Raw genomic sequence first — 21,745 nt, forward strand, 5'->3', positions numbered from 1 at the left:
CCAAACGTAGCAGTGATGGAAGTAATGAACTATTATCCTAGCATGTTATCCATATGCGCACTAGTTGAGTTCAATATCTCAACACTCCTCCTCGAGCTTAACTCCATACCTTACGCTCTAAGTAAGATTCTAAACCTGTGAGCTTCTCTGTACCCAATCCCTTCGTGGAAGATGTCAACCAACTATTTGATCATCTATGTTGGCATGAGCCACTATCTCAATAAACAAAGGAATGAACTGCTAAAATAGCATGCATCATAAAAGACTGGTCCATCTTTTCTTTTTCCTTGCATGATACATGTAAGCTTGTTGAATTTTCAACACCTATAGTACCACCACAAATGACATATCACAATGCTTAACATTCTATCATCTCAACCTACTTGACCAAGCTCTCATAATAGACTCCTTGCTAGAGGACCCTCCTGGTCCACTAACTGTCTGCGATTATTGCTCGAAATGAAAGTACTCATCTCATTCTTTGATTTGGCCTCTATAGAATCCTTCACTAGCGTAAACATCCTTAATCACACTGATCTCATGCGTAATGAATATACATTTCTTGCCTAGGATCCAACTTACTTCTCACCTCATCTGGTGCATTTATAAAAGCAATGCACCTAATCACTTTCAAGTGTGAAAAATCTAATTTTATGTCAGTAAACTTTTAAGTGTAGAAAAGGCACCCATTTCATTCTTTACTTGAACCTCTATAGAATCCTTCACTAGTGTAAACATCCTTGCTCACTTGAATCTTAGGCGTAATGAATATACATTTTTTGCCTTGAGATCCAACTTACTTCTCACCTCAGCTGATTTATGTACAAAAGCAATGCACACAAACACTTTCAATTGTGCCAAATTTGTTTTTACGCTCTAGTAAACTTTTATTCAAAAGTCATGCCATGAACTATTGTAGTGTACGCCTTGTTTATGATATAAACTGTAGTTGTTACTACTTCTACCCAAAAATAATTAGGCAATACTTTCTCATTCGTCAATGCATGGACAACTTGTGCAATATGCATGTTTTACCTTTCTACAACCTCTTTTTGTTGTGGAGTGTACCTGCATCCATGCTCTCTCCAATAATCACTGAATTTATTCGAGAAATATTATCCCCCACTGTCTAACCTTAGGTATTTTGTATGCATGCTTTTGTCATTCTCTACCATAGCTTTGAAGCTTTGAAAGTGAGTAAATACTTTACTTTTCTCTTCCATGAAATACATCTATATTTTCCTAGTGTGATCATTAATGAAAGAAACATAATAATGGCATCGTCTGATTAATATTGTCTCTATTGGTCCCTAAATATTAGAATTTACCACATCCTATTTGACTTACATGCTTGTCATGTAAAAATGCATGCTTAGTATGCTTGCCCAATTAGCATGTTTCACATACTATGTGAATTCTATCCACTTTGAACCTTGGCAAACCTATAATAATAATACTTTTGGCCTGCATATTCTTCAACCATTGAATATTAACATGTCCAATACATTTCAACAAAATATCAATGTCTTAATCACATTGCAACCTTCACTTCAGGCATGCTTACATCCAATATAAACATTTTGTAAACTATGTTTCCCTTTGCAACCAAGCAACATTGGTTATTAAAATCTTTCACATAATATCCATGGGATTAAATCTCACTTGCAAACCCTGCTCAATCATTTTCCTAACATAAATGAGGTTCTTTATTATGTTCAGCACATGAAACACATCAACAAGATACTTCATTTTACCAAAGGGCTTTTCCCAAGATGCACAATAGAGTATGATGTATCATCACATGTTTCTGCATAATGTGATTTTTCCAAATTCCATAATTCTCTAAACCACTCACCATGGTTGATCATGTGATTAGAGGTATTTGAATCAACATACCATACATCTCTTGATTCAATGCATCTGCGGTCATGGAACTAAGCATATGCTACATAACAAAAAGTTGCCTACTTCTATCTTTATTCTACTTACTTGATGATGCATAGTTCTCTCGTTGGCAACTTCCCACTTTTTGTCATTCTACTTTTCATAGCAGTCCTTTGCTATATATTCCCCTGTTTACCACAGTAATAACACTCTTATGTTATTTCGACTCTAATCCACCTCGACCGCTGGCTCCCGCTGTCTCTAGAGTGGCCTTTTCTTTGCGAATTAGAATCCTATTATTGTTCTCCGTGGTTCCTGTTTCCATATTGGCCTGTACCTTGCCCTCTAAATAAAGATCTACCTCTATCTCTATGTGTGTCTGTGTAGAAGGCATGCTATTGCATATTACTAGAGAATGACTTATTTCCAACATTTATTTCCTCACTTATAAAAAGAGCCATAAGATACTAAAAGTTTGGAAAAAAAATCGAGATGAATAAATGTGTGAAACTGATTCAAGGTGATTGACACCAAGACATCATCATCAAATGACACTCCAAACTAGGCGAGGACATCTATAACCCTTAAATTTTTCAATGAGCAATCATTAATACATAGCTTATTCCTTTGCACATTATGCAACTCTTGCTTTAACTGCATCTTCCTAACCGTGGTACTTATGCTATACAGATATCTCACACATTTTTAGGTGTCATTACATCATGTAATCATAGAGTCGAACACACTAACAGAGAGTCAATACATAACTTGCTAGCCATCGCATGCCATGCCTTAAAGGCATGTACCTTGTCGAGTGGGATGGCCAAAATAACAATATGAAGGCCCTTTGGGCTTTAAGCACAATATACATTGTGCTTTTGCTTCACCGAAGAGAGCTTCCCAAGATATAACAGTATCATCCCATCCTATTGTGCCTACTACTATCGATATCCTTGACTAGCAACTACCTATCGAGATTTATTTCTAAATCAAAGGAAAAGAGATGGAGTTACACTTATCCATGTACCGCCTTCTTTGCCTGCCTCTTGAGTTCTTACATAAACTAACAGTATGATACCATGAGAAGAATGCAGGATAGTGAGTGAACTTGAGCTTGCAAGCTTTCTTCTTCACATACATAAGAATAGAAAAGTACACAATAGAGATGAATGACTTAATTTTTCACTATCTTCTTCGCTTCTCTACAACCACAATATAAAGATAAGAGTGCATACAATATCGAGAAGTACTATACTACCAAAGCACACAAGGTCCATAGTGTGAGCCCAACTATATGAGCTGGCATTAGAACTATGTCATGACTCTACTAATCAAAGTAGATGTCATACAACCTGTAAACCAATGGCAACATATCAACTATAATCTCACCAACCATACCAGTGACGTAAGTGTAGAGGTGTCATCCTGACGTAACATCCATATCCACACTAGTTGAGCTCGATATCTCAACACTTCTCCCAAAGTCAAAGATCTTTTACTGAAAAATCGAAGTCTAATAAGTAGCCACATGTTCATACTTACCTACAATTAATAACAAGGATATCCCAAAGCAGACGTGTACATCCGCATACTTAGGAACATGCCACCCAAAGTGGCTATCATACAACCTGTAAACCATTGATGACATATCAACCATATTTTCACCAACCATGCCAGTGCCACAAATGTAAAAGTATCAACCATATCTGCACTAGTTGAACTCGATATCTCAACACTTCTCCCAAAGTCAAAGATTTTTTGCTGAAAAATCAAAGTCTAATTAGCAACCACATAATCACACTTACCTGTAATTAATAACAAGGGTATCCCAAAGCATAGACATGCATATTCACACACTTGGGGACACGCCACCCAATGCACATGGGTTGATTCCATCCTTTAACTGCCCAAAACCTCTTTAGTCAATTCACCGTATTATTCAAATTGCAAGAGAAGCTATTCGTGTTGTTATCACATATAAGGACGAGGCATAGCAAGCAATCTTTTTGCACCCTCAAACATATCATAACTGCACCAAGCTGAATCAAGAATTTCGACTCCTCACATTAGCTAAATGGGTTTTATTAGCAAAAAACACCTGTACAACAAAGCTCCTCATCTAGCATCCACAACCCAAAAGACTTCAATGCACTTACACATGCATCACTACTTTGAATGCCAGTAAGCAATGGAGCTGCTGGCAACTGAAGACCATCAGTCTGGTTTTTGTACAGACTCAAGAAATTGGTCATAAGAGTATGAGACAATAACTTGAATTTTATCGTGTTCTTCAAAACAATGCGCCGCAATGACGCCTCTAGAAAGTCCTGTTTGGTTTCAGATATTCTGGACCTCGTTAAGGATTCGGCTTGATTTAAAACATCATCATATACGCTTCTCCAAAGCAGCAAGGTCCCCTTTGAACTTCGAGTGTACAAAAGGCCTGTAGAAGTCCCCATTTTAGCAGAAAATCCAAGCATATCAGCATCATTTCCTTTAATGCTAGAGAATGGATTTGCAGCCCAGAGTGTATCAACCTTTGTAACCCAAACATTGTAGCCAGCCTGTAAGACCCATGTGATTGCTTGCACAGTAACAAGGATTCTTTTGATACCCATATGATCACCATCATCAATCTTGTCAAAAGACTTCCCATGTGATCCACCCTTATCAAGATCGAGATGCATCACAGCATGGCCCCTACGCAGAAACTCTTCCTCAAGCGCATGGTCCTGAAGAAGTATCATATAGTTTCTGATACCAAATTTACTAAATTGGCACAACCAATTTTTTACCACTGCTTCCGGAAAACCTAGGGCATTGACAAGGATGACTGTGCCATTTGCCTGAAGGGATGGCACAACCTTGTACAAATCATGGAGCTGCTTCACTAGCCTTCCCTGCATGACCTCATGGAAGCAGTAATCATACCGCTTTAAATGCTTCGAAGGCTTCATCTCCCATAAGTTCATTTCTGACAAACTTTGGTTTCCTATCAGAATCGAATCAGGGCCAGCTTCCTTTTTTGTATTGACACCTTTATCTCTGTATGAAACGCTCAAAGCCTGTTCATCCATAAAGTGAGTATACAAATTAAAGTAACCTCTGCAATGTGCAAACTTGATGAACCAAGGAGTCCAGATCCTCTCTCTTGATCTGTGGTACCATCCGGTTGTTACCATGCCATCCAGAAGAGGTTTCAAGTTCTTGCTTCTATGTATATCATACCATATGCGAAATTCTTTCCATGGTCTTGGAAACAGAAGCTGCCCCCATGTTCCTACCAACTGATACAAAAACAGACGAGTACTGTTGTCCACTTGTAATGGGTTGCCATGTTTACCTGCAAAATGGAAAATACATGGTCTATTGAAACACAAATCTGGGAAAGAAAAAGTAGAAACAAAAGCATCTCCACTTTAATAATTTCTTTTATGGATGGCCCATGGCCCATAAGCCAAACCTTTCAAAACCTCCTCTCCCTCACCTACAGAAATTTCAACTCCACTTGCTTGAAACTAGTTAAAATCACGAGGAGAAAGGCTACTTTTGTAGTTCCATGCTGATCTGCCCTTTGCTGTAGGGCGACCAGCAGTTGTCCCCAATTCACAGAGCAGTTGGGTACCTAGGCCAGTTCAAGCCTGGCCCAGCCACCCATCCAACTTCTTTGAAGATGGCTAGTATTTACTTTAGTTACCAAGAAAAACAGCCAAAATGGCTAAATACAGATCCATCCCCAAATGGGAAACAAGAATCAAGATGAACAAAGGGGAGGATGCACTTCTCCTCCAGCTGGCCGCTCTACCTTCTGTAGTCCTCTCCTAACTGCTGAAATAAGGTGCAGTAGGAGCCCCTAGAACGATCTGTGGTGTTCAGGCTGAATCAACTGCTATTCAAGACTTGACTTCTCTCTCTTGGCTGGCTGCTCCAAAAAACTTGTAGAAAATGTGTAGGATGGAGAGAGAGGGGTTCTGGTGTTAAACCTAAGTACATAATGAGGTCATATCTACAAGGCTTGCTGTTTTAAAGGGAAGAAGATCTGCAACCTATTGAGCTGCTTGAGGCTTGAGCTCCGCATGCTAGGCCCCATTTGAGATTATAAAATTACTGTGGCTCTCCTGAACTCTCAGCCTATGCACAGACGAAAACAAGATTATGCACTCATTAAATGCCTGAGTATCTCTCAGAGGAGCTGATCGACCTCATCCCTAAGGAGGGCAATGAGACAGAGCAAATGCAACATTGACTGCCCATCACACTCTTAAGACTGCTGACAAGATTTTTTGCAAGGGCTATTAATCTCCAAATGTGCACCTTCATCCCAGACCTTGTTCATGTTAGAAGTCATCTCCTGTCTATTTGTATACACCAGGGCCTCTGTTGTGGGTGTGCCCGCCCGTATATCATTTTTCCACACTCCCCGTATTTTTTCCCTATTTTTCCCATTTTTTTCTAGTGGCTGGAGGGCTGCCAGTTGATGCCAGGAGCACTCTGAAGCTGGCCGACTGCATCTGTATCAGTCGTGGGCTGTCTGAGTGCTGGCCGACTTGTTCTGTCCAGGCGTGGGGCATCAGATGCTGGCCGACTGCTATATTCAGCAGTCGTGGGAGTTTTGCTCAGTCGTGGGCCCTTTCCAATGCTGGCCGACTGCCCTCATGGGCTTGTATATATTGCCCCCCATCCTCCTCCACTTTCTCATTCAGTATCTTCGGGATCTTGTGTATAGAGAAGAGTTTACACACATCTCTCTGTGTTTCTTGTGCTGATTATTTTCTGCAGTCTACTTGCTCTTGTCTACCCAAGTTTGGATATCATTTCCGCTGCATATTCTGACATGGTATCAGAGCCCTAGGCTCTAGGAGATCTTGGGCGTTTTTCTGAGCAAGAGGGGGAGCAACAGGTTGCTGATCGGTGGACTGTTTCGGGCTGAACGGGAAGTGAAGGTGCAAGAGGAAGGCGGGCAAAGGGGCTGGACAGCCACTTGCATATTTTCAGATTTTCAGTTTTTTCCCACCCACCCACCCTTTCAGGTTACTCTCCGAGATGGCGGATTTACTCGAGATGGCTGAGAAGCACGTGAAGATTCCGACTCTCCCCACGTTCCCAGTGGATCGGCAGTTGGACGGGTCCAATTATGGCATCTGAAAGGTCATGATGGAGTCAGTTCTGGAGTCATATGATCTTGCTGATTTTATTATCAAAGGGGTGCCAAGGCCGGAAGCTGGGGAAGGGGAGTTATTATCAACGAGGAAGGACCGCGAGGCACAGGCACAAATGTGGGACCGTGTCAACGCCAGGGTCCGGTCATTTATATTCCTCAATTGCACACCACAGGTGATCAACCATGTGAAGCACATAACGCCGGCGAGAGGCATATGGGAGCACTTGGCTTCTTTGTACAACAGGGTGTCACCCATGAAGCGGATATCCTTGGAAGTGCAGATGCAGGTTATGAACCCTGCAAAGTCTTCGACGATGCGGGAACACATTAACAAGCTGCAGGCCCTTCAGCAGGAAGTCCTTCAAGCTGGGAAAGAGATATCGTCCGAAGATATGGCCATTACGTTACTTTCCCACTTGCCTGGTCAGTATTCTGCTTTCTATTCCTCGTTGATCACTAGTGGCAGGCTCAGCACCATTACTTGGGAGGAGCTTGTGCCAATGGTCCTGGACCAGGAGGAACGTTTCACGAACCCTCCTCACGGCGGAGGTTCGGAGGCCTTAACTGGCCAACGGTCGAAAGGCCGTAATACCAACAAGGGCAAAGGGAAGGCTTCACCAGATAAGTCTTCCGAGAAGAAGCCTGATCCAGAACGAGAGAAGCTGAAGGCCGAAAGATCGTGTAATGATTGTGGCGAGAAAGGCCACTACTGGAGGAAGTGCCCTAAGCGGACAGGGAAGAGTGCTGAGTCCTCAGCCTCAGCTGCGAAGACTGGGGCATTTGTGCACTTGGAGATGGTGGACTCCGATGATTCATCGTCTTCGAGCGAGGAGGCAGTTGGCTTCACCGCAAAGGATACTCGGGAATGGATTCTCGACAGTGGTGCTTCCAGGCACATGACTCCATCCCGTGACTTCTTCCTGGATCTGAAACGGCAGTCAGGTCGTATCTTTATTGGCGATAACTCCACTATTCCGATTCATAGTGAGGGCCGGATGGAGATCATTCCCGACGGCAAGGAGGGCAAGCATGCTTCCCGTGTTCTTTATGTCCCTGCTCTGGGCTTTCATCTTTTGTCAGTGCATGAGGTATGCAAGACTGGCTTTCGGGTGGAATTTGAGGAGCACTCAGTTGCTCTAAGGGACCGTGAGACAGGCAAAGTTGTTTGGGAAGGCGGTGTGGAGAATGGTATCTACAAACTCTCTGCACTCTCCTCACTGACAGGCTCTCAGGTCGGAGACTTGTGGCACTTTCGTTTTGGCCACTTAAATGTGGATGCTTTGCGGCACGCCTTCCGGGACCAGATGGTGGTTGGCTTGCCAAATGTTGGTAGTAGGCAAGGACGCTGCAGTTCTTGCATACGTGGTAAGCAGCACAGGGAATCCTTTCCGAAGCACGCTTCCAGGTGGGCTTCGAAACCTTTGGAGTTGATTCACACTAACTTGTGTGGACCACAGCAGATACCATCCTTGGGAGGATCTCTCTACTTCATGCTGCTTATTGATGATTGTACCAGATTCACGTGGGTCTACTTTCTTTCACAGAAGGACCAGGCTTTTGCTCGGTTCAAGGATTGGCACGTGATGGTGGAGAAAGAGTCTGGATTTCAGGTCAAGACTCTCAGGGCTGACAAAGGAGGGGAATTCTCCTCGACTGTATTCTTTCGGTTTTGTGCAGATCATGGCATCAAGAGGGAATTGGCCAATACCGGATCGCCTTCGGAGAATGGAGTTGTTGAACGTAAGAACAGGACTATGGTGGAGATGGCGAGGACCATGCTGGAGCATCGAGAACTTCCTCGTCCACTTTGGGGTGAGGCTGTGGCGACAGCTGTCCATACCATTAACCGCTCTCCGACGACTTCTGTACCCCATATGACTCCATTTGAGGCATATTTTGGCAGGAAACCCGATGTCTCGCACTTGGAGTGACGCGTATGTACATATATTCCGAAGAAGCAGAGGGGGAAGCTTGACTCCAAGTCCCGCAAGCTGGTATTTGTGGGGTATAACTCTCTTTCCAAGGGATACAGGTTGTATGATCCAGAGAGGAACGAGATTGTTGTCCGCCGGGATGTGGTCTTTGACGAGCATGTTCCAGCATCCACTGTCGAGGAGCCGCCACTTCTTGGAGATCCAGAGTCTGATGATGATTCCCAGCCACTCCAGTTGATCCACCTCAGTCATCACAGGAGGTTGAGCCCGCAGCTGGAGTTGAGCCCCCGCGACCACAGGAGGCTCCACGATCTGTTCGAGTACCTAGGTGGTTGATGGACACCCTTCGGGAGTCAGGTGTCACGGAGCTACCCTCCGAGTGGACCACAGAGGACGGCCCTCGAAGATCACATCGAGTTCGAGATAAAAGCAACACGGCGGAGCTTCTTCAGGTGAACTATGCTCTTATGTCTCGTATCATGCGGGATAAAGAGCCCACTTCCGTAAAGGAAGCCCTTTCACAGGATACTTGGAGGGAAGCCATGCAGGTGGAACTTGACGCCATCGAGAAGAACAACACTTGGGAGTTGGTACCGAGGCCGTCGAAGCGATCAGTCATTGGTGTCAAATGGGTCTTTAAGACCAAGTACGCGGCTGATGGGTCGGTGGACAAACACAAAGCCAGGCTCGTGGCTAAGGGTTATGCTCAGCGGCCAGGCATCGACTACGAGGATACCTTTGCACCGACAACGCGGATGACCACGATTCGGACCGTTCTTGCCCTTGCTTCTTCTCAGAGGTGGCCCGTGTACCAGATGGATGTAAAATCGGCGTTCCTTAATGGTGACCTGCAGGAGGAGGTGTACGTTGAGCAGCCTCCAGGCTTCATTGTTCCAGGATCGGAAGGGATGGTTTACAGGTTACGTAAGGCCTTGTATGGTCTTCAGCAGGCTCCGCGGGCTTGGAATCAGAAGATTGATTCCTTCTTTATTCGGACTGGATTCCAGAGATCGGTTGCAGATCCGAACCTGTATCTCTTTCGGGAACGCGGCATGGTCACACTCATCATCCTTTATGTGGATGATCTCATTCTCACCGGCGGTCATGTGGAGCACATTGGAGTGACGAAGGCTGCCTTGTCAAAGGAGTTTGAGATGACCGACTTAGGCTTACTCCACTTCTTCTTGGGATTGGAGATCTGGCAGACCCAGAGGGGGTTTTTCGTCTCTCAGCAGCGGTATGTTCATGAGTTGCTTGAGGCCTTTGGGATGGAGAACTGCAAGCCTATTACTTCGCCGATGGACCCGAACACAAAGTTAACCGTTACAGATCCTTGTGAGCCAGTTGATGCCTCGCAGTACCGGAAGCTGGTTGGTTCATTGATCTGGTTGCTGAACACCAGATTGGACTTGAGCTTCTCCGTGGGGCTGTTGAGCTCTTTTATGCAGACGCCATTGAAGACTCATTGGGACGCAGGATTGAGGATCTTGCGGTATCTGCAGAGTACAAAGGATCTGGGACTCTTTTACACAGGAGGGAATGGAGTCAAGCTCCAAGGTTGGAGTGACTCAGATTGGGGAGGAGATCCAGACACGAGGAGATCTACTTCAGGATACACTTTTACCCTCGGCTCAGGAGCGGTTTCTTGGAGCAGCAAGAAGCAGCCAACTATTGCCCTTTCTTCGACAGAGGCAGAGTATCGGGCTGCTTGTGGTGCTGCTTGTGAGGTTGTATGGCTGCGGAGGCTGCTTGGCGAGATGGGGTTTCCACAGAGGGAGCCCACAGTCATCCAGTGTGATAACCAGAGTTGTATAGCTATTGCTCGGAACCCGGTTTTCCATGCCCGGACCAAGCATATAGAGATACAGTATCACTTCGTTCGTGAGAAGATCTTGGCGGGTGACATCTTGCTACTTTATTGTTCGACGGAGGACAATGCGGCGAACCTCTTCACGAAGTCTCTACCTCAGGCTACGCTCAGGCGGCACTCCAGCTCCCTGGGGTTGGTTACACAGCCAGGAGCTGAGAGGGGGTGTTAGAAGTCATCTCCTGTCTATTTGTATACACCAGGGCCTCTGTTGTGGGTGTGCCCGCCCGTATATCATTTTTCCACACTCCCCGTATTTTTTCCCTATTTTTCCCATTTTTTTCTAGTGGCTGGAGGGCTGCCAGTTGATGCCAGGAGCACTCTGAAGCTGGCCGACTGCATCTGTATCAGTCGTGGGCTGTCTGAGTGCTGGCCGACTTGTTCTGTCCAGGCGTGGGGCATCAGATGCTGGCCGACTGCTATATTCAGCAGTCGTGGGAGTTTTGCTCAATCGTGGGCCCTTTCCAGTGCTGGCCGACTGCCCTCATGGGCTTGTATATATTGCCCCCCATCCTCCTCCACTTTCTCATTCAGTATCTTCGGGATCTTGTGTATAGAGAAGAGTTTATACACATCTCTCTGTGTTTCTTGTGCTGATTATTTTCTGCAGTCTACTTGCTCTTGTCTACCCAAGTTTGGATATCATTTCCGCTGCATATTCTGACAGTTCACAATATCACAAGGGTTTGTTTAAAACTGACTAGAACACCTTCAATTCTGGGAGGACCTCACCATTCTCTTTCTCCATTTTGAGAAGGCCTTTTACCAGGTGGACTGGAGCTGCTAGAAAGGCAATGTGCTTGGGCTTCTCTACTCTTTGGCATGCTAATCCACAGTTCCACCAGTGACAGATTTGTTATCGCTGGACAGCTGCTCCCTTGCCCCCTTTTGCTACCTAATTGTAACTGAAAATCTGTAACAATAATCAACTACCTAGCAGCCTACGATAGGAGAAGACAAGGTCTTCAGCTCCCAATTAGAGAGTCACAAGCTTCTGGACGATGATACAAAGCCATTCGGCAACATCTACTTGGTCTCATGAAATTACAGCTCATCTGCAGCTCTCCACCTTGGGGCATTGAGATGTGTCTAACTTGGGTTCAAAGCAGCTTGCTCCTCTACGATCAAGGACAATGGTCCAGCCTTGCTATCATGGGCATGCACATGGACATGCTTAATCCCAAGCTAATCCCTACTGGGCAGCAGATAAACAGACAATTTAGGGCATGTGCATGCATTAGGAGGACACCAAAATGGATCCCCATGGATCAAGACCAAGTTGGCCAGGTTTGGTAGGCATTCAAGGGCTGGTCGGCAGCTTTAATGGTGTTTATTTGTCCATTGGAGCTGGCCGACAGGAGGCGGCCAGCAGTATTGGGTGTCCAAAAGCCTATATAAGGCTTAGCCAGGAACCATTCATTTTATTTGATCCCTAAGGGACTGATCATAGATTAGACTAGGTAGGACTTTGGGGCAGCCTATGGCTGCCAGAACATTGTACCTTTTTGTATTATATGAATATATTGAATACACAACCATCTCTCTCTTTCTATTCTGTGTCTATGCTGACTGTTCTTGCATCAAGTGTTCCTGTGCAGTGCTTAGGGCTGAAAGAAGACTCCCAAAGCTTCCGCATGTGACATTGGTATCAAAGCTTCAAGATGATTCGAAGATTTTGTTGCTGCACATGTCACACTGACCCTTACTGCATCACACATGGATGAAACCATCGCCTGTGTCTTGATCTTTTGGTGGTGTGGTGACTAGGCAACATTGTATGAGCATTAGGCTCAGCAAGGCTGAGTGCTGTTGGTGTCCCAGAAGAAGCGCACAGGTCTAAGGAGAGAAACGCAGCATGTGTCAAGATACCCACCCCCACATGCTCGCAAAGTTTGGTCCCCATTGGAGCATGTTTGGGTTAGCAATTAGCACCCAGTGCGAATTTTTCAAGTCTCTTGGTGCCCCGCTCTTCCCCATATCATCATCCCCAGCAGCTCGTTGGTGTCGGGCAAACCCAAGGGGAGGGTTTCACGAGTGTTGGAAGCCAATTGGGACTGCCCCAGAAGCTTTTATGGAGCACTCCAAGGGATAAAGTTCATCCAAGGGGTGGAGCCAAGGGTGCCAGGATTAGTTGAGAGGGCAAAAGGACAAAAGGACCAAATGTGCGAGAGACCGGAGAAAACCAACACATGTAATGGATGGATGAATGTATGTATAATGGTGAATGTAATCCAGTACAAGAGGCCCTCTGATGTGAGGTGACTCTGAGTAGTAGACCGACGAAGAAGCAAAGACGAAGTCGAAGCTAGAGACTCGGTCGATGACAAAGGCTCGCGTCGAGGACAGCAGTGGCACTCCAAGTGTGCAAAGACTGCAAAACGTAGAACTGAAGTAGATGTAGGTATGTTGCTGAACACTGATGGAGCAGAAACAAGAATATGCTAAGCGGCTGCCAGAGCTGCGCTGAACGCAGAACGGAGATGATGATTTGTGAGCCGGGCTGCTACTGAGTATGTTAAGCGAGTGTTATAGTGCCGTCTGCAGATTGTGTATTGGTTGATAACTTGATCATATATGATGAAGCGCTGCAGTTGAACGCCTGGCTGCAGGTTGATGATGACTAAGTTACCCGCGTTGCTGCTGATGTAGGATGCGCAGGAGATAGAGCACCGGGTGGTGGATGTGCAGGTGTTTGACGTTGATGGTCCGCATGGCTGCTGCTGTGTGTAGAGCCGACGCCTGCTGACGACGTTGGGTTGATGAACACAATGGTATGATGATGCTATTCCAAGCAGCTGTTGCAGTGCTGCGTTGGTTTATCTACGACGGCTGCTACTGAGTGTTGAGCCGACGCTTTGGTTGTGTTGGTTGATGAACCGCCAACTGGTGTGTGTGGGTTAACGATGATCATCTATATGACATGTTGATAATGGGCACGTTTTTATAGTGCTTGAGTAGCAGTCAGCCAACACGTTTTTGGGCGCCGTTTTGGGCGGGTCCCCTCTCAGGCCAAAAAGGGGACCATGAGAGAAGATGAAGACCTATGTAAGGAGAATCAACTTCAAGTGACAAAGGCTGGTCCTTCGGAATCATGGGTAGACGATCCATATTGTGTGCTCTCGAGGTCTTCGTTCCCTTTGCTCATGATAGCTCTGATACCATGTGAAGGCAGAAGGCCAGAAGGACTAGATGTGCGAGAGATCAAAGCAAATCGACACAACATGTAATGGATGAATAAATGTATGTATAATGGTGAATGTAATCCAATACAAGAGGCCCTCTGATGTGAGGTGACTCTGAGTAGTAGACCGGCGAAGAAGCAAAGACAAAGTCGAAGCTAGAGGCTCGGTCAATGACGAAGGCTCACGTCGAGGACGACGGTGGCACTCCAAGTGTGTAGAGACTACAAAACGCAAAACTGAAGTAGATGCATGTATGCTGCTGAATACTGATGGAGCAGAAACAAGAATATGCTAAGCGGCTGCCAGAGAAGGTAGAACACAGATGATCTCTGAGCCGGGCTGCTGGTATGCAACGCTGACTGGTTCGATGATGAAGATCAATGATCACCGGGCTGCTGCTGAGTATGCTACACAGGTGTTATAGTGCCAACTGCAGATCGTGTATTGGTTGATCAGATATGATGAAACGCTGCAGTTGGATGCTCGGCTGGCTACAGGTTGATAGTGACCAAGTTACCCGGGCTGCTGCTGATGTAGGATGCGCAGGAGATAGAGCACCGAGTAGTGGATGCGCACGTGTTTGACGTTGATGGTACGCACGGCTGCTGCTGTGTGTAGAACCGACGCTTGCTGATGACGTTGGGTTGATGAACACAATGGTATGATGATGCTGTTCTGTTCCAGGCGGCTGCTGCAGTGCTGCCCTGGTTGATCTACGACGGCCGCTGCTGAGTGTTGAGCCGATGCTTTCGTTGCGCTGGTTGATGAAACGCCAGCTGGTGTGTGTGGGTTGACGATGATCATCTATATGATGTATAGATAATGGGCACGTTTTTATAGTGTTTGGAGTGGCAGTCGGCCAGCATGTTTTTGGGCACCGTTTTGGGTGGGTAGTCACACATCAGTTTCAAGCAGAAGGATTCATGTTTGAACTTTGTGTTAAGGGACACGGCAAGAAGGCAAGGGGACAAAAGTGGAGCAATGCATAGATCTCTACATCAGATTTGGAGTGGATTCAAAGACCTAAGGCAAAGGATGACAAGTATGGGAGATCATATTTGGAGACGAGGGATGATGACAATCATCGAGGGTCAAAGGTTGGAATCCCATCATCAAGTTTAGCAAAAGGGGACGTCATGAGCATGCACATGGACGTGCTTAATCCCAAGCTAATCCCCCGTGGGTAGCAGATAAACAGACAATTGAGGGCATGAGCATGGCTTAGGAGGACACCAGAATGGATCCCCATGGAACAGGACAGGTCAGTCAGGTTTGCAAGGCATTCAAGGGCTGGTCAGCAGCTTTAATGGCATTTATTTGTCCATTGGAGCTGGCAGTCGGCCAGCAATATTGGATGTCCAGAACCATTCATTTCATCTGATCCCTAGGGGACTGATCACAGAATAGACTAGGTAGGACAGCATTCGGTGCAATCTATGGTTGCCAGAACATTGTACCTTTTATGAATATACTGACTACACAGCCATCTCTCTCTCTATTCTCTGTCCCAGAGCTTCCACATGTGACACTTGCCCTTCAAAATCTGCCACTGCAGGTTGTGAACCATAGAGATTATACAAGTACCCAGGAACGCTTCAAAATATGACTCTCCACTCCCCCAAAGCATAACCTCCCAGGGCAGCCAGCAAAGGAGAAAGTGGGAACCCCCCCTTCATCAACATGCAGAACTCCTCAAGACATCAAGGTCTTCAGCTCCCAATTAGAGATAGTCACAAGCTTCTTGTTGATGATACAAATGTTAGAAGTCAACTCCTGTCTAGTTTTATACACCAGGGCCTTTGTTGTGGGTGTGCCCGCCCTTATGAGGTGTTTTCTCATTTTTCCCCACTCTCCGCATTTTTCCCCTATTTTTCCCATTTTTTTTGTGGCTTGGGAGGCAGCCCTGAGGTGGCAGGAGGACCCAGTAGCTGGCCGACTGCTGGCCGACTGCTGGCACTGGTCCACGACTCCATTTCTGAGATGGCCGACTGCTGACACCTGGCCGACTGGCTGTTTTTGCTGGTCGATTCAGGACTAGTCGGCTGCCTGTAGCACAGGCCAACTGGCATATGGGGCCATATAAATAGGCCCCCAGCCCCCCATTCCATTTTGTATCATACCCGGATCTTCTTGTGTATATCAGAGCAGAGTTACACGCCTACTTCTCTCTCTCTCTTGTGCTGTATTTTTCTGCATGCGTTTTTGCTCTTGTGTTCCCAGATCTGGTCATCATCTCCGCTGCGTATTCTGACATGGTATCAGAGCCCTAGGCTCTAGATAGGTCTTGGGATTTCTGTGAGCAAGAGGGGGACTGCTGTGTTGCTGATTGGTGGACTGTTTTGGACTGTTCGGGAAGAGTAGAAGCAAGAGGACGGCGGGCTGATTTGCTGGACAGCCACTTGCAGGTATCAGTTCTTCTTTGTTCCCACCCACCCACCCTTTTCAGAGTACATCCCCGCAATGGCAGATCTTTTAGAGATGGCCGAGAGGCACGTGAAGATCCCGACACTCCCCACGTTCCCGGTGGACCGTCAATTGGACGGGATCAACTACGGCATATGGAAGGTTATGATGGAATCTGTTCTGGAGTCTTAGGACCTCGCAAATTTCATCGTTGTTGGTATTCCACGGCTGGAAGAAGAGGCAGGGGAGTTACCGTCAACCCGAAAGGACCGGAAGGCTCAGACATAGATGTGGGATCGTGTCAACGCCAGGGTCCGTTCGTTTATCTTTTCAACTGCACACCGCAGATAATCAACCATGTAAAGCATATGACGCTGGCCAGAGGTATATGGCAGCATTTGGCCTCACTTTACCACAGGGTATCGCCCATGAAGAGGATTTCCTTGGAAGTACAGATGCGGGTTATGAACCCTGCAAAGTCGTCGACGATGCGGGAGCATATTAACAAGCTGCAAGCTCTTCAGTAGGAAGTTCTTCAGGCTGGGAAGGAGATATCGTCAGAGGACATGGCCATCACTTTGCTGTCACATTTGCCCTCTTCGTACTCAGCATTTTACTCATCTTTGATTACCAGTGGCAGGCTCAGCACCATCACGTGGGAGGAGCTTGTGCCCATGGTCTTGGACCAAGAGGAACGATTCACGAACCCTACTCAGGGTGGAGATTCGGAGGCCTTAACTGGCCAACGGTCGAAAGACCGTAACACAGGCAAAGAGAAGGCTTCGTCGGAGAAGTCTTCTAAGAAGAAGTCCGACGCTGACCGCGAGAAACTGAAGGCAGAGAGGACCTGTAATGATTGTGGCGAGAAAGGCCACTATTGGAGACAGTGTCCCAAGCGGAAGACCGAGAAGGGTGAAGACTCCTCAACAGCAATCATGAAGACTCCGGCTTTTGTGCATCTGGAGGTGGTGGACACCGATGTTTCATTTTCTTCAGGCAGGGAGGAGATTGGAGAACTCTCCGCAACGGATACTCGGGAGTGGATTCTAGATAGTGGTGCTTCCAGGCACATGACTCCTTCCCGTTCCGGTTTACAGGATCTCTGCAGGCTTTCTGGTCACATTCTTACTGGGGATACATCCACTATCCCAGTTCACAGTGAGGACAGGATGAAGATAGTTCCCGATAGCAGAGGGGGAAAGCATTCCTCCCAGGTGTTGTATGTTCCGTCACTTGGTTTTCATCTGTTGTCAGTGCATCAGGTTGGAAGACTGGCGTACGGGTGGAGTTTGATGAGCATTTTGTTGCTCTCCGAGACAAAGCAACAGGCCAAGTGGTTTGGGAAGACGGAGTGGAGAATGGAGTTTACAAGCTTTCAACACTCTCTCTCCCAAGTCCTCAAGTTTGTGATGAGTGGCAGTCTGATTATGGCCACTTAAGTGTGGATACGCTGCAGGAGCAGGCTTTCCGGGACCAGATGGTGGATAGCTTGCCAGTAGATGGCAGCAGTTGGCAGGAACTCTCCAATTCTGATGTTGGTAGTTCTTGTGTTCGTCAATCAGAGGAAACTGAACAGGTCACTTATGCTCTGATGTCTCGTAGTATTCGAGACAAAGAACCTCCCGTATATGAGGATGTTCTTTCCACGGGGACCTTTCGGAAAGCCAAGCAGTTGGCAGGTGAGTACTTGCAGAGGGAGGTGGTTTCTCCAAGCTTTGTGGTTCCCGATTCAAAGAGGGTGGTTGACAAGTTGATCTACTCTTATTTGCAACAAGAGTGACCACCAATTCTTTTGAAGAGGAAATTCACTGCTTTTGGCTTTGGAAAGGAGTAGAGTAACAGTGCATAAAACACTATTAAGCTTCTACAAAGGGGGAGGCTTCTATTTATAGGAAAAAAGTGAGCCTCTAACCAAGCAAACTGATTCTAGAATTTTTCAGATCAGTTTGGTCAATTTTTGACCATTTTTGGGTCAGTTTAGCTTACTTTTTGGAACTAGACTTGAATTAGGAGAGAGGAGAGATGAAATATCTCATTGTTTGAGATTTTAAAACTCCACCACACATGTAAAATAGGGGCCTCCTTCATGAGGGAGAATCGGCCTTACGTGGTCTTCATCAGATTTCCAAGACTTGTTTTTGCACCGTAACAGGTGTTGATCCTTGTGAGCAGTGTGATGCCTCTTTGACTCGGAAGCAAAATGGTTCATTGGCTGATGGACACCAGATTGGACGGGAGCTTCCTGATGAGGCAGTTGAGCTCATGGTTGCGGATGACTCTTTGGGAGGCAGGATTGCGTTTCCTGTGGTTTCTGCGGCATGCGAAGGATCATGGACTCTTGTACACAGGAGGGGGATTGTTGGATGGAGTCCGACTCCACGGTTGGAGTGACTCAGTTTGGGAAGGAGATCCGGACACGAGGAGATCTACTTCAGGTCCAGGAGCAGTTTTATGGAGCAGTAAAAAGCAGTCATCTTTTGCCTTGTCGAGCACAGAGGCAGAGTACCGGGCTGCTTGTGATGCTGCTTGAGAGGTGGTGAGGATGCAGAGGTTGCATTGCAGGTTTGGGCTTCCACTGGGGAGGAACCCATGGTCATCCAGAGACACTTTGTTCGTGAACAGATTGTTGCAGGAGGACCCAGTAGTAGCTGGCCGACTGCTGGCACTGGTCCACGACTCCATTTCTGAGATGGCCGACTGCTGACACCTGGCCGACTGGCTGTTTTTGCTGGTCGTGGAGATTCAGGACTAGTCGGCTGCCTGTAGCACAGGCCGACTGGCATATGGGGCCATATAAATAGGCCCCCAGTCCCCCCATTCCAGTTTGTATCATACCGGGATCTTCTTGTGTATATCAGAGCAGAGTTACACGCCTACTTCTCTCTCTCTCTTGTGCTGTATTTTTCTGCATGCGTTTTTGCTCTTGTGTTCCCAGATCTGGTCATCATCTCCGCTGCGTATTCTGACAACAAAGCCATTCGGCAACATCTACTTGGTCTCATGAAACTTACAGCTCATCTGTAACTCTCCGCCTTCGGGCATTGAGATGTGTCTAACTTGGGTTGCCAAGCAGATTTCAACTAGCAGCAGTTTGCTCCTCTATGATCAAGGACAATGGTCCAGCCTTGCCCTTTCAAAATCTGCCACTGCAGGTTGTGAACCATAGAGATTATGCAAGTACCCAGGAACGCTTCAACTCTCCACACCCCCAAAACGTAACCTCCCAAGGCAGCCAGCAAAGGGGGAGAAAGTGAGAAACCCCCCCTCTTCTATTGTTTTGTCAGCATGCAGAACTCCTCCATACATCAGTGGTGTTCTTTAGAGGCGCTCTGGCTAATGTATGTTTCGATATGCTAGTAAGAGGATCTTTCTTCAAGAACAAGAACCTGAACAACTAATCTAATGCTAAGCTTTGATTAGTTTCCTCGTACAGAAAACATTCTTGGGATGAGTCTTAGGGGACCTCCGCAAGAAGTTGCTGCCACATTGAAGCCATGGAATCTAACTGAACAACTGCACTCAATGATGAGCACATTGCTGATCATAGCAGATATTGCCAAGGAAACACGGACAGGAGGAAATCTTACATAGCACAGGAGATAGCAAAATGCAGGAGATAGCAAAATGCAGGATATGTAAGTTACCAGGTACAAATCTCGGGCGTTGCAAGGAGATCCCATAGACAGTGGGTTCAAGGTTGGATGGGTTGTAGTAGTAAGTTTCAATAATCTGTCTCAGGTACTTGAAATAAACTGGGGACAGGCGCATGTCATCCTCAACCATGAACGCAAATTCATGGTCGGAAGATGGCCACCATGCTTCCAACCACTGCCCTTGCAATCCTGCATTCTGTGTTCGGTAGTGTATTTCCTTGGGTCCATGGGGCCAGATAAACCCATCAACATAATTGACAAGGTCGTGAGCTTCCTTCAGCTTGCTATCAACTGATGATGATGATGATGATGAGGGCTTCTCTGTTGCGTCACTTAGCTGGAAATGGTCGATAAAGACATGGAGTTTGACGATTTGGGTGCCATAATCTGCTGCTGTTAGAGACTCGATGCACCTGGTCAGGGAGTGCAGACGGTTGTAGGTCAGAAGTTTGATGATGAAGCTGAAATTGGCGGCAACTGATGGGCTTCCCTCTTGCTTTGCCAAGATCAAGTGATTTTGCCCGCTCGCAGTGGCCTGATGAGACCTCCCGAAAAACTGCATCTGAAAGGAGAGGTAAAGCACCACGGACGCTACGAGAGCTAGGCAAAAGATAGCCCGCCGTTGTTGCGAGGTGGGAACTTTGGTGAGACTGATGGCAGACATTGGAAGCTGACCCGAGCTCTATCGCGCGCGCGCGCGAGACCCCTGTCTCTCTCTCTCTCTCTCTCTCTCAAGGTGAAACCGTCAAGCACGTAAAAAGACTGCTTTACCCACCTCCTTAAAGTCTGCAGTTTGAATGGTAAGATTTGGTTATAAGATTGAGTGAGCCACTCGAGAAAAATGAGGTGCACGCGTGAACGTAGTGGGGGTGTCCTAGTGGTTAAATACTGGTACGATGGGTGGTGAGCACATGCCTTGTGTAGCATGCAAGAGGTGATAGGGTGGTGGGCGATTAGAACCAATTAGAAGAGTCGGGTCATGGTGGATCAAGTGACTAGGAATCAGAAGTGCAGATGAAGAGGCTGAGGGAGCAATGGCAAGTATGTGTCAACATCCCATCAGATTTGGTCAGAAGACACGAATGGTAAGATTTTGCATAGAGGTGGTGATAAGATTGAGTGAACCACGAGAGAAAAAAAAAGGTGCACGCATGACCGTAGTGGGGGTGTCCTAGTGGTTTAATGTTGGTACGATGGGCGGTATTGAAAGCATGCCCTACACTGCATGCAAGAGGCGATAGGGTGGTGGGCGATTGGAACCAATTGGAAGAGTCGGGTGATGGTGGATCAGGCGATTGGGAATCAGAAGTGCAGATGAAGAGGCTGAGGGAGCAGTGGCAAGGTATGTGCTAACATCCAATCAAGGTATGTGTCAATGTTGGTCTATTTTCCAGGGAAATGGCTACAAGACGAGGTTTTCCATGCGAAAGTAGTCTCTCAAAATCTTCTACCTTGGAAAAGGATTCTTCAATGTACTATCTTTCAAAGGTTACATGGTTGTCAACCTATTTGTGAGGGCCCCACTGTTCATGGGCATAAAGTTGGTGCATGTGATGCCTTTTGACCCCTCATTTAATATTAATAGGAACCTCAAGGAAGCATGCCCGGTGTGGGTTGACATAGTAGATCTCCCACCTTCGCTGAGACCTACAATGAAGGAT

At 46.5% G+C, this 21,745-nt stretch overlaps 1 protein-coding gene across 1 annotated transcript; it reads right to left on the reverse strand.

Moving 5' to 3' along the window:
• Positions 1-3,952: 3,952 nt before the first annotated feature.
• Positions 3,953-20,872, reverse strand: LOC147615106 (transferring glycosyl group transferase). Its single transcript, XM_086779081.1, has 2 exons — positions 20,076-20,872; positions 3,953-5,227 (listed from the first exon to the last, which is right to left on the reverse strand). Exons 1-2 carry the CDS (start codon positions 20,746-20,748, stop codon positions 3,969-3,971), a joined length of 1,932 nt encoding a protein of 643 aa, XP_086635207.1. The 5' UTR covers positions 20,749-20,872; the 3' UTR covers positions 3,953-3,968.
• Positions 20,873-21,745: the final 873 nt, after the last annotated feature.

The sequence above is a fragment of the Cibotium barometz genome, chromosome 40 (assembly GCF_041138505.1).
Source record: "Cibotium barometz isolate CiBa-2024 chromosome 40, ASM4113850v1, whole genome shotgun sequence".
Classification (NCBI taxonomy): domain Eukaryota; kingdom Viridiplantae; phylum Streptophyta; class Polypodiopsida; order Cyatheales; family Cibotiaceae; genus Cibotium; species Cibotium barometz.

What these genes read in the sequence shown, in the direction of transcription:
- LOC147615106 (XM_086779081.1), bottom strand. Translation starts at nt 20,748, where the DNA reads ATGTCTGCCATCAGTCTCACCAAAGTTCCCACCTCGCAACAACGGCGG. An exon ending in ACGCCCGAGATTTGTACCTG is followed by an intron (nt 5,228 to 20,075) that starts GTAACTTACATA and finishes TCCATTTTGCAG; the next exon opens with GTAAACATGGCAACCCATTA.